General features: G+C 35.8%; 4 protein-coding genes across 4 annotated transcripts; 2 read left to right on the top strand and 2 right to left on the bottom strand.

Moving 5' to 3' along the window:
- Nucleotides 1-130: 130 nt before the first annotated feature.
- Nucleotides 131-1,977, bottom strand: GCK72_009648 (uncharacterized protein; the record flags this gene model as incomplete). Its single annotated transcript, XM_003113084.2, has 6 exons — nt 131-418; nt 472-825; nt 881-1,424; nt 1,476-1,592; nt 1,692-1,848; nt 1,932-1,977. 6 exons carry the CDS (start codon nt 1,975-1,977, stop codon nt 131-133), a joined length of 1,506 nt encoding a protein of 501 aa, XP_003113132.2.
- A 1,025-nt stretch (nt 1,978-3,002) lies between these two features.
- GCK72_009647 (uncharacterized protein) lies at nt 3,003-5,165 on the top strand (the record flags this gene model as incomplete). Its single annotated transcript, XM_053727472.1, has 11 exons — nt 3,003-3,042; nt 3,092-3,299; nt 3,342-3,651; nt 3,809-3,953; nt 4,003-4,127; nt 4,170-4,281; nt 4,325-4,389; nt 4,489-4,582; nt 4,654-4,768; nt 4,816-4,948; nt 5,007-5,165. The coding sequence occupies 11 exons, from the start codon at nt 3,003-3,005 to the stop codon at nt 5,163-5,165; spliced, it is 1,506 nt and encodes a 501-aa protein (XP_053587049.1).
- A 367-nt stretch (nt 5,166-5,532) lies between these two features.
- Nucleotides 5,533-7,504, bottom strand: GCK72_009646 (uncharacterized protein; the record flags this gene model as incomplete). Its single annotated transcript, XM_003113162.2, has 3 exons — nt 5,533-5,632; nt 5,688-5,797; nt 7,454-7,504. 3 exons carry the CDS (start codon nt 7,502-7,504, stop codon nt 5,533-5,535), a joined length of 261 nt encoding a protein of 86 aa, XP_003113210.2.
- Nucleotides 7,505-7,760: 256 nt separating this feature from the next.
- GCK72_009645 (uncharacterized protein) lies at nt 7,761-11,708 on the top strand (the record flags this gene model as incomplete). The annotated part of the gene is made up of 7 exons (XM_003113295.2): nt 7,761-7,824; nt 8,219-8,322; nt 8,777-8,844; nt 11,195-11,310; nt 11,370-11,440; nt 11,492-11,605; nt 11,655-11,708. The coding sequence occupies 7 exons, from the start codon at nt 7,761-7,763 to the stop codon at nt 11,706-11,708; spliced, it is 591 nt and encodes a 196-aa protein (XP_003113343.1).
- Between the last annotated feature and the right edge of the window lie 852 nt (nt 11,709-12,560).

Genomic DNA, 12,560 nt, shown 5'->3' with positions numbered 1-12,560 from the left:
TCATGACGAAAACTTTGAAAATATATAAGAAAAAAACAAAAAAATAATAAAGACTTAAATTTGACACCATAAAGTTGATTGAGCGATGATCATGCAGTAAATTAAAGATTTAATATTTAACAAATTACTATCATTCCTGTGATTTTTTCAGAGTTTCGCAGTAAGAAAGCGCCAGCTGAAGAATCTCCGATTCAGAAGCTTTTAGACGAGCGGCGTCTCCGTCAATTCCAACGTCAGTGAGTTTCGAAGCATAAAATGATGAATCGTATGATTTCTTCAAAAGCGAGAATCGTGTCTTTAAGAATTCGAGACCCTTCTTCCGTATATCAGGTTTTGCTATAGCTGCGTCTGTTGGCTCCGGACAGACAAATATTGCGGCAAACATGAGAAGATCAAGAGGGAATGGCTGTTCTGGGTACTGAAAATATTCAACGTTCATTTATAATTTCCATTCAAGAATATGAAACTCACATTGTATAGATCTACTTGGAATATATTACCATTGCATTGAACATTTTGGACATACTTCTCGATAAGCTTAGTTTTCGAGTCCAATGTTTTGTCAGTCTTTGGGATTCCGATCTTCAGTTTCAAGACGTCTTGACGTTGATGATGAATTGGAACAAATCCGTTGTGAAGTAAATGCTCTCCTCTGCTCCGGCATCCGTAGAAGATTGTCACTTGATTTCCAGCTTCCAAGTCACAATGGCTGGTAATAACAGCGCATTCTTCAGCCGGTGAGTAACATACAAGATCTTCAACGGGATCTTCCGTAACAACATTTTCGTGATTGGCCATATCGAGGAATGGAATAAGTGCAGCAATCTGAAAAAAAAACAAATAATTATAGCCTAAAAGAACGGGAGCCTATAAAACATACAAGATTAGGTTTTTCATCTTTATCTGTTGAATGTTCACTGGGAACCATATTCACTCTTGTCGTTACTACTCCGACAGCCCAGAAGTATAATCCGGGAGTCAAATTAGCAACAGTGAACGGGGCATTGTAGAAAAGAGGAGTTTCCATTGTGTTCCTCGCATCTTTTCTTCTTTGTGCTGACTCATAAATCTTATTTTTTGCTACTGCCATCAAAAAATAGCAGAATTGTCTTGATATAGTTCGGTAGAACAGCAACGCCTCTTCAAATATTGGGGACGGTTTCAATTGAAGAAGTTGCTCGTCTGTGTAGAAAAGCGGTGTTGGGAACGAATTGGGGAGGATTGAAATATACGGTAACCACTTCGATTTCTCATTCAGCAGCCATTGAGTTGCCAAGAAAAGAGCGAGGCCAACATTTTCCATTCCAGATACAATTGGATCTCGTTCGAATGCTTTTTTAAGAAGCGATGATTTTTTGGCAAGATCGAGGGTAATCATTGCATGACGTGGAACACGAGCCACAATGTGTGCATTTGGAATCGGTCTGGAAACTTCAGAAATGTGGTCACTTGGGAGGAGGAATATAAATAGTTACCCTGTAGCTTGTAATGAAAAACCACAAGTTTTTGTACTAACTATCGTGACGTTGTTCCTCGCAATACCGACACCATCGGCCCAAGTTAGGAACTTTTTTATTGACTCGGCGTCTCTTCTGGAAAAATATGATTACACACCACTATCCTAGCACAGAAACTAGAGCTTAAACGAAGACAAAGTACGATTCTTATTTGTTTGAATATTATCAACTCACTTCGAGTTCGCCAATCTTTCATCGGTATCACTGAGTTTCGCCTGAATACTTGTAACATCTTTCAGTATTCTTTTTATTTCCACGTGTTCCTTCCATAACTCGACTATACTGGACGGTGGTTTCTGACTCAGTGTCTCCTCGAAGAGGGTGGCTATTTCTGAAATTCTATCGATAGCAAAAGTTATATTCATATTTTAAGTATGTTCATCCATGTCAATTCTTATAAAATATGAAACTTACTCCCTAAAATTTGATCCTCCAACTCTGCATTTGGGGTCGGAGCCATTGCTGAAATTAGCGTCAGATAGATATCGAAGCAGTGAAAAAAGAATATCAAAAGTATAGTTCAAGAAAATTAAAAACAAAAAGGTGGAAGAACGAGAGGAAAAGTGACCAGGAGAGAGCGTAAAGTGGGCTTAGGCTCTCTGTGTTTCGCCGGTGTGCTCATTGAGACACATACTATTACACAGTGAGTGGCGGACGGCCGATGAGTTCCCAGTACCCAACGCCAACGCACTTATGCCAAAGTTCGGTGAAGGGAAGCCATTGATTGAAAAAAATGTGCAGATGAGAATGATGAAAGGGGCGGGGCGGGGCTTCTAGACACACATTTATTCGAATAATGAGGTTTAAAAAAATTCCATTTAAGAGAAAGCTGTATGTTCAGATATTAAAGAAAGCTGAGAAGAAATATAAACGTTTAACAGGTTCTTGAAGTTGATATTCATCAGAACTTACAGTACTTCCGTGAAAGAAGGACAAACGAGAAAGAGGATCTTTAATGAAAGAAATACAAAGCTCTGTCTAATGATTACTATTTTCTGAATAAATGTCTATAACTGGAATAACTGGAAATGTATGCGACATAAATACTTCTCTTTTGCTTTCTACTTTAATTTCAATTGTGTTACGGTAACTGTTAATTTCAGAACCTCGTGTTTCTCTCATTAAATCTTTTATCAGAAATAAACAGGCGGTAACAGATGAAATAACAATTTTGCAGCCACTAGTTCAATTGACGATTATTGATTTTCGAAGTATTAAAAACTGAAAATTAATAGGAATATTCCTTGATTAATTAAAATATTCGAGTTGAAAAAGTAACATTTGCCTGCGTCTCTCCTCACTCTTGCGTGACAATAGAGCGCAGTACGGCTGTCTCTAAAAATCAACATTTTTTGTTGGCTGCAGAAGTTGTACAATAAAAATGCCGCCTATTGTCCTTTTTTTCATTTGAATATGTAAAATTAATGAAGTTTTCATTCTAACACAAACAAAACAGTCATAAATTTCAGGTCCTCCATCAACAAAATGATTCCCACGTCGCTAGTTTTATCAAATGTTAACACAGGTGATTAGGAGTGAATAACAAATTCAGTTTTACAGTTGTAATATTCCAGTATTCCGTCTGAAACATCCCACTATCATGTTTTCGGTAGTTCGCTGCTTATCATCGGATAGAACACCAACGGCTTCTGAAGATGGCTCGCCAATTTCCAAACGCAAGCTCAAAAAATTATTTAAAGTTGCACAATTATCGAAGAAATCACGATCCTATGAAAACGACAAAATCGATAAGCTCAGTGCGATGGCCGAATTCGGTTTGAAGTGAGCTCTAAGCCAAAAACATTCTTCATTTACCATTTTCAGAGAATCCGATCTGGAAGATCTACCCAGTCACAGCAAACCGGCGGTCAGTCATTCACATCATCAAAATATGAGCAAGAATAGTCACCAGTTGTATGCATTAACTGAAGTTTATCACAAAGCATTGAAAGTTCATGGAAGTTCGGAAGCTCTTGAAGCACATAGACGACCATTAGTCGCGATGAGAAAAGAATTAACAGATGCCGAAAGAATGAGAATGAGAATGAGAGTAGAGACAACTAATCAACATAAAGGAGCTGACAGAGTTGTTGCTATTGCTTTTACACTCAACTTCTGTGATATGGCTATGAAGGTAAAAATTATTTCTGAAAGATATAGAATAACTACGACTAGTTTGTTCATAACATAATTACATGCTATTATTTTGGGTGTGATTATAATTACTGTTAGTTTCCGGTCCTAATATAGGTTATCATTAATATCATCATTAGTTTTCCATTATATTACAGTTCACAGCTGCCTATCTAACCGGATCAAAATCTCTATTTGCCGAAGCAATTCACAGTGCTATGGATACGTGTAATCAACTTATTCTGCTTCTTGGTATACGATATTCAGCGAAAAATCCTGATTTGTTGTTTCCGTACGGTTATGGTGAGAGCTCCAACCCCCAGAAAAATGAAATTCGACAATTACTTTTAAGGAAACATGCGATACGTAACCTCATTAATTTCTGGATGTGGAATTATGGCATTTGGATGTGGACTGTCGATTTATCATGGAGTCAGTGGACTTCTTCACCCAGAGCCTCTTGAACCGTTGACATATGTAAGAAAAGAACAAGAAAAACGTGTTTATGTAAACTTTCAGGCTTATTACGCTCTATTCATGTCATTATGCTTCCAAGGGACATCTGCTATAACTGCATATCGGGAAGTCTTCGCTAAATCGAAAAAAGCGAATATTAGCATATGGAATTATGGTAGAGAAAGAAATTTTACATTTATGAGTGTGTGTCGTTTCAGTGAGAACATCAGCTGATCCTTCACTCAACGTTGTTCTTCTCGAAGACACTGCTGCAGTTACTGGTGTACGGTATTATATGAATATAAATAAAACTCAAATCTCATTGAATCAAGCGAAAACACCAAATTCGTCATGAAATATTGCCATTGTCATAAATTTTCAGGTCGGTATCGCTCTTTGTGCTATTTCGCTATCGTCATTCCTGAATTCCCCGATTCCCGATTGCTGCGGATCAATCGTCATCGGCGCATTGCTCGGTAAGGTCTTGTTGCCTTAAACTTTTTTATTAGTATTTTCATTCGACAAAATTATTTCTTTTATTTTCTAGGAACCGTAGCCTCTTTCATCATTCGAACCAACGCTGCTCATTTGGTGGGTCGAAGTCTCCCACAAAGGATAACTGATGATATTGTGGCCAGACTCAATAACGACCCTATGATCAGGTTTGTGCTGTTATCCAAATCGTTCAAGTGCATTATATTATTTTGAGATCCGTTCATGATGTGAAAGCTACATGCTTAGGAGTTGAGCAGAGTCGATTCAAAGCAGAGCTAGATTTCGATGGGAGAATGATCACAAGAGCGTACTTGCAAGAAGCTGTTCATTTGCCAGCACTTCTGAATGTAAGACGGAAACATCTACCTTTTTGAATACAGGTTTCATATCTATTGAAATTTTAAGGAAGTCAAAAAGATTGAAAACGAAGACGAGCTCGTCGTATTCATGGAAAATCACGGTGAGAAGGTCATTGATCGACTTGGTGATGAAATTGACCGAATCGAAGGAGAGATCACAAAAAAACATCCGGATATTCGACACGTCGATCTGGAGGCCTTGTAGAAAGGAAACGATAGAAAATCTAAATAGTTCTGTGTTTGCAAAATATTCCTTTTTCAATTCTTGTATTTTCTACTTCATAGCAAAGTTTTCGTTTTTATAGGCAGTTATGTGTAACCGGTATTTCGACGTTATCGTTTATTTGTATTCCAATCCACAGACACTAGCCAGCACGAAACCTCCACTTTTTGTTCCCGAGTCAATCGTATAAACGTAAACCCGGTGTTAAAAGTTCAGAGAATTATAGTTGCAAGTTCAAAATGACGTGTGAGCAACATACGAGAAACCCTTTAAATATTCACATCTTCATGTGTCATTTCACACCCGTTTCAGGCCAGAAATCGTTTGGTCAAATAGGTAGAATCGTAAGTTAAACTGTATCACATATTGGCTTCTGATTATTCTCTGCTTTTCGAATCTCTTTGTAGAATTTATGCATCTTATATTTCCGTACCGCACACCGGATACACCTGAAACAAAAACGAAATGAGGTCAAGTCAATGTTGTAAATCTCTTCCAACTAACCCATTTATCGTAATCGTGAAGAAAAACAATGCTAACACCGCGGCAGTTCCAATACCAACCATCGGATCATATTCTCGATAGAAATCTGTTCCATTTTGCGCAGGATTGTGCTGAAATTGAAAAAAAATGTGATTAGGGAGTTCGAGTATCGATATTTAATAAAAATTCTAAGAAAAAAAGTTCCACGAGTATGAAACTTTCATAACTCATTTTATCTTGTTTTATTTTTTCTTTATCCGTAATGGACCTACCCACGAAGAAAACTTGCCTATTCACGAACGCAAAATAATGAATTTTTATGGCACAAAAATGCATTAAATTGCATTCGTGAATAGAATTAAATTGCATTAAATGGAACAAGTTTTCTTCGTGGGTAGGTCCATAGGTCCATAAATCGGTTTACCTTGCAACTCTGAATCAGGCTACAGTACTATTACAGTATCGCAAACCCCCAAATTGATCCAATTATACGGATTTAGAAGGTAATTCTTTATCTAATTTTAGATAGTATTAATAAAACCTCCATTTTTCTCAAATAAAACCTCTCAGCTGTTAAGTATTTTGCTGTCTTTCCAACGATGAGATGGCTCATAAAATGTTATTTTCAATCGATTCATTGTACACACTGCATAGTTTTTCTCCTTTTTCCTTCTTCCTCTTTCTCATTTTTTCCTCTTTTCGGTATCTTGAATCATGTGAAATATTCAAAAAATTATGCAATGTTTGTTCTTTTTTTTTCTAAAAATATGAAACTACTCATTCTTTTTTCTTCCTTTCTCTCTGTTTTCAGCTTTCACACATTCCCATGACCACGTCAAATAAGAAATGAAATGTGATACATTTCACAATGATGCCGACAAAAAGAAAAGAAGAATGAGATGAAGTTCGAAGAGCTCGCCGAGCCATAAAACACTGACTTCATATTCTTATCATTCCACTTATTTTATCAGTTCCACATTGGCCATGCTGTCGAATCATACGTGTCTCCTCAACCAATTTTCAATTTCCGTTTCAATTTTCGATTTTAATAGTTTTAAGTGTCTTTAATTTTAGTTTTAAAGTTTCTGCGTGTTTTGTTTAATATTCAGAGAAAAAAGATAATGTCGAAAAGAGTTTCATATGCTTCCCAGAAACGGGAAACCTAGTAGACTTGGTTTGGAAGCCAGTAGTCGCCTACTGTAGATTTCTCAAGCGACATGTGACGTACTTGAAGTTTCTTCTTCAAAGTTAAAACCACTTTTCTAAAAATACTTAATAAGGATGGGAAAATACATCATTCGGAAACAAAAAAAAAGAAAGTCCAAAGACTTTTTGGTCAACTTTGGACTTAACGATTTCTGTCAGAAATCGGAGTGGTTTTGCTGAAAATATCTTAATACAATTTATCTGTACCAGTTTAATACTTTATCAAAATGTGCATAGGAATGAAACCATAGTACATACACTTTGAAATTTTTTGTATTAATGAGCTTCCAAGAAGCACAATGCTCTCCTAGAAATGTTTAGTGTGTTCTAATATGAGCCCGAGAAAAAACTTGTTGCATTAGAATTAGGGACTTTTTTTTTTAAATTAGAGACGGAGACTTTTTATGTGTTCAATATTTCGAAAATACTTCCTTTTAAAATATTTTTTCGAAAGCTTCCATATTTCTTAGAATTCATTTGCAGAACACACTTGACAGCTCTTTGAAATCCTACAATCTTTGTGCATCTTCTATCCTTCTTTTCATTTTTACTTTCATTTTTATCAAAAAAAGGCGACTTACCTCCATAAAATCTCTTTTCTCTGCACATAATGGATAGCAGTTTCGTGGCATTTCTGAAAAAACGAATTTACGTAAATTTCCGTTTTTTCTTTTCTATTGTCATCTTCCTCCGAGAATGAAAACGAAGTTTTCTGACATCTTTCAATTTTGACATCTTTTTTTCTTTTTCTGTTAAAAAGTTTTGACATTTAGAGAAATATCAAAAATATTTTGATTTTGTTAAACTCAAAAAACTCTTACATCTATTCCGGATCGCCACTCCTTCCACCTTCTTTTCAGCCAAATTTCTTCTTGTTACAGATAAAAAATGGGTCAAACCACGTCTCAAATTCCGGAACACGAACTCGAACACTTGAGCATTGAAAGTGGATGTGAGTTGATTTATTTCAGTTATGAGAAACAAGTTTCTGAAAATATAAATCATATTGAAATGAACTGAAAGTGAAAAAGAGTGAACGAAAAAAGTTGGTTAGGCTCTCTAGGTAACCTTAAAATTTACGCCATCTCATATTTATTCATGAAAAATGGCAAAAAGGAAAAGAGAAGAAGAAGGTGGTGAATGAAAAAAAACGAAAGAAGAGGAGGGAAAAGAAAGTGAAACAACGTAGTCTTCTTCCAATAAATTTATTTTCGTTCGCCTTTTTCTCTTCTTCGACTTTCGAAAAGCTCAAACTTCATTTCCGTTTCAAGATGACACTTTCTCAGGGTGTCTTCTTCAGAATTCTCGAATGACTCGAAAACAAATATTACCGTATCTCTTTTCAGTGTCTCGCGGAGGAATTCTCAAACTCTACAGTCGTTTCATCTCGTTGGCAACTCATAGAGATAAGACCACCAATGAGTACTTCTTGACGAAAGGAGATTTTCAGGTAAGGAAGTTAAGATAGAAATGTATAGGTTTCCAAATAGGAACTATCAGATGTAGGAATACTGAAACCAGCAAACAGTTGGTAATTTTGAATCATAGACGGTTTGGATTATATCTCAAAATGTTACAGACAAAGTTCTTGGAAAATCATAGTTTCTGATTAGAAAGTGGTCTATTCAAATTTGGTATTCAAATTCTCATAGTTCGTCTGAGTTCCCTTATACACAACCAAAGAAGCTATACATTATTACATAAACATATGAAGCCAGAGTGAACATTCAGACAAAAAAAACGAAAGATCGAAATTCTAGATAAAGGAAGTTGAAGAATCTGATATTACGCTCTGATTTCTTTCCTGGTTAGATGTAAGGATTAGGATGAATTTGGATTAAGATAAACCATATTCTGGAGCGATTTATCAATTTTTCTGAAACTAACATTCTAAAGCCTTTCAGTCAATCGCTGAACTCAAACAAAACCCACTCGGAGATAGGATAATCGATGCATTCTTCGCTGACGCTGAGTAAGTGAAACGATACAAAAAACTTAAAAATGTATCGGAATCAAAATGAGAAAAATGAAATAGAAGAGATATAATGAGAGACTTAGAGAATGAACAATCTGGCATAATATGATAGAGCAAAGAAGAAGAATGACGAAAGAAGAAAGAAGAAGAAAAAGAAATGGGGGATAACTCACGGCCAGGGACATAAATATTTTTGGCTGCTTCTTTTCGATTAGAATACGTATTCATTCAGTTGAGCCTTCTCCTTTTTCCAGATTATATTCATTTGAAAAGACTATTCTATTCTATGAATCTTCTAAAATTTCCCCTCATTCTACCCACGTTCTTTGCCAAAAAAAAGAGCTCACCTCCACGATGAAACCTTACGCCGTGAGTCTATGAAGTAGAAAAAGAGAGAGAGAAAAAGTGGAAGATGCTGTTGAATTAATAATATGTTTGGGATTATCAGCTAGAAATTTGTCATTTTCATCTTATTGAGTTTTATGACGTCTAGAATATCGAGTTTCAATTGAGTATAAACAATAGTAACGGGGAGGTGTACAGTACTCCGCAGCTCTTTTTCTGAAGACTTTCGGGCTGCTGTTTCGTCATGAAAATGGGACCAAAATGAAAATGAACAGTTTTGTATGAAACTCGAACTCCGATTGAAATTACATTGATTATTTCAAATTTTTCATTCTACAATTTGTGGGCGGTGCCTATCCAAGGATGACGGATGTGGTCTTCCAATCCGAAACTAGTCCTTTTATCACTCGATCTCTATAATACTACGAACCAATTTATCGGAGTAGATCTAGAGTTTTCAGCCATCCAGGTTTAACATTGCGATTCTTGAAACTCAAAAAAACGGAAATTTTTTGATTCCGCATGACAAATAAATTGAAACGTAGTTCATGAAGAGACAGAAACAGTCAGAGAGAATCAAAAATGTCGAAGGCCCTCCTCCGGAGCGTACTAGGTTAGAGGAGCATGACCCTGGGGGATTTTTGAGAGAAGAGGCCACTCCTTCGACTTTTTGCTTATAATGTTCGATTCAGGCGGAAGAAAACCGACGGAGAAATCTTTGTTGGAAAAGAAGAAGAAGTGGAAAAAGAATAACTCTTTTTCTGTCTTTTGTGGGAATAAAAAGAAGAACAAAGAATTAGTTTTAGGTTGGGTGACTTCTAGATTCCTAGAATCAATTTCTTCTGTTTTTCTTCTATTTTCTCTTCTATTTTGCAGTACGTTCATAGAAGAATCATGAGAGTTACTAGTACTTTTGAATGACGAAAGACTGGGAGAATCAGGGTTTTATCATTCTGTTTTTGGAAGAAATGCCTAAATACAGAGAGCGAGCATACTTGTACTGGTAAATTATCGTGGAAAATATAAATTAGGACATGAGAGTTTACGATTTAGAAAAAAATTTTGGCAGAGCACCACCAACATAGCTTATCATACTCAAAATTCCACCATGCGTTGACATGTTTTTCGTCATAAATTTAGAAATAAACTGAATTGTAGCCGAAAATTCCCTAGAAACGTATGTGATAGCTATTCTTAAGTAGAAAAAAGTGACATCGAACACATAAAATAATATTTTTATTTTCACTCGTTTCTAACTTTAAAAACTTGTCAAACGCCCGAAAGTATTAACAATAAGCATTCTGGAGGGGAGCCAGATGGGTGCTCGCCGAGCAGCTGTCATCTCCCTTTTCCTCTCCCGAGATTTACACTTTTCCGTGAGAATTCTTCTCAGTGAGACACCAAGAAAAGAGAGTTCTTAAGAATACATCATCGTTGAGACTTTGAAGGATAAAAATAAAGAAATAAAAGGAAAAAGTAGTAACTAAGTAAAAACTAACCCAGTAAAAAATGTTTTGTGTTAATCTCATTTCGGAGCACACAGACTATTCGGGACTCTTCTTTTTTCGAGTTGTCTAACCAATTAGTTTGGAGAATTGAAGAAGAAAAAGAAGAAGGAATGAGGGAGAATTCTGGAAATAACGAAGACAAACCGATAGAAGCGAGAGGCAACAAATCGCGTGATGTCTTCTGAAAAAACTAGAACAAGAAGAGAAAAACTGAGAAGTGGAAGATGAATGTGCTAGAAATGTTACTTGATTTTTTGACCCGACAACTCCAGAAAAGTAATTGTCGTAATAGTTTTTCACGTTTTTGGTGGGAGCAACTAGACTTTCAAAAAGTTGAGATGATCTTTGGCCGACTTTCATATAGAATTCAATGAATAGAATTCATGCAAAAAGTTCAGAAAAAGTCCACATTCTCAAAATAATGGAAAATATTAAATTGCGTATCTTGACTATAAAGATTTGGGATGAAAATCTTCATTAACTAATAATTTCAGAGTGCTCGAACGCCGTAAGGTCTACTTCAAAGACTTCGTCAAAGTTCTGAGCCATTTCCGTCCGATTAACAAAAACAAACCGCATCCATGGAATAGCCGTGAAGCTAAGTTAAGATGTAAGCTTCTTACGGAGAGAGAATGGAAAAGTGATAAATGTGTTTTTCTAATTTTGCAGTCGCCTTCACAATGTACGACTTGAATAAAAGTGGAACCATCACAAAGGATGAGTTCCAGGATATTCTCGAGGTAATTTACATTTCTAAATTTTCGAATTTTTATTCTTTGTTTCGTTTCCAGATGATGATTGGAGCGAATGTACCGAAAGAGCAAGTCAACTCAATTGCTGATCGTACGATGCGTGAGGCAGACAGAGATGGTGATGGTTATATCACTTTTCAAGAGTTCTGCAATGTACGTTGATCATAATATAACTGATATTGAAATCAAGAATACTTTTCAGGCAATGGAGAAGACAGACATCGAACAGAAGATGTCGTTCCGTTTCTTGACATAATTATATTCGTGAAATTACTGAGAATACTCATTTATAATTATTCGTGTGTTTTATTAACTGTATTTTCAAAATTCAAATGTAACTGATCACTTTATTCAATAAATATTGAATTTGGGAAATGAAAAGAACTGTTATAGTTGAGAAGCTTCTTGAGAAGGCTCTTTCTTCAATTTTTCCATCTTAATTGACTGAAAAAAGTTTGTCCAAGACTACTGTTTTCACATAGCTTCTTGTTATGTTTCGTTCTATTCAAAATAATGCTAAAACACAATGGGAATACCATAGTTTTTACTGTCGAACTATATATCTGAAGTTTTCAGACAAAAATTATGTTCTGGATTATTATCATCAACCACCCACATTTATGTTTTTCAGAAACATACTTTTTGAAAATTTCTTACTGTATCCGACAATTATATTTTGTCCGATATCTGTTTCCTCGTTCACACTTTTGAAATTTTAAAAAGTTCATGTGAAATGAACTATTCGAAACTGTATTTTTTGTACTTGCAATCCAATGTTTTCCGAAAACAAACAAATCTTCCCGTTGTCTTTTTTGTGGAATGAAATCTTGGCAGAGTGTCAAATAGTAGTGGAAATTGCTTTCTTCTTCTTACGTACAGCCTTTCCCTCTCTCCTATTCCTCCCACCGTTTCCCTTCCTAAATTTCTCTTTTTTCTTCCAAGTTTACTCTTTCGGTATCCGACTCTACCGTCTTCTCTTTCTCTAAATCTCTCTTTTCGTTACAGTACTTTTCCTCATTTTTTGCGGGGGTTCTCTGTTTCGAGATGCTCAAGTGAAGGAGTTGCGGGTGGCTCACAGCCACACTTTTTTGCTAAAAAGTTTGTTCTT

This window comes from Caenorhabditis remanei, chromosome III (assembly GCF_010183535.1).
Source record: "Caenorhabditis remanei strain PX506 chromosome III, whole genome shotgun sequence".
In the NCBI taxonomy this organism is placed as follows: domain Eukaryota; kingdom Metazoa; phylum Nematoda; class Chromadorea; order Rhabditida; family Rhabditidae; genus Caenorhabditis; species Caenorhabditis remanei.
This window is presented reverse-complemented; position numbering and strand designations above follow the sequence as displayed.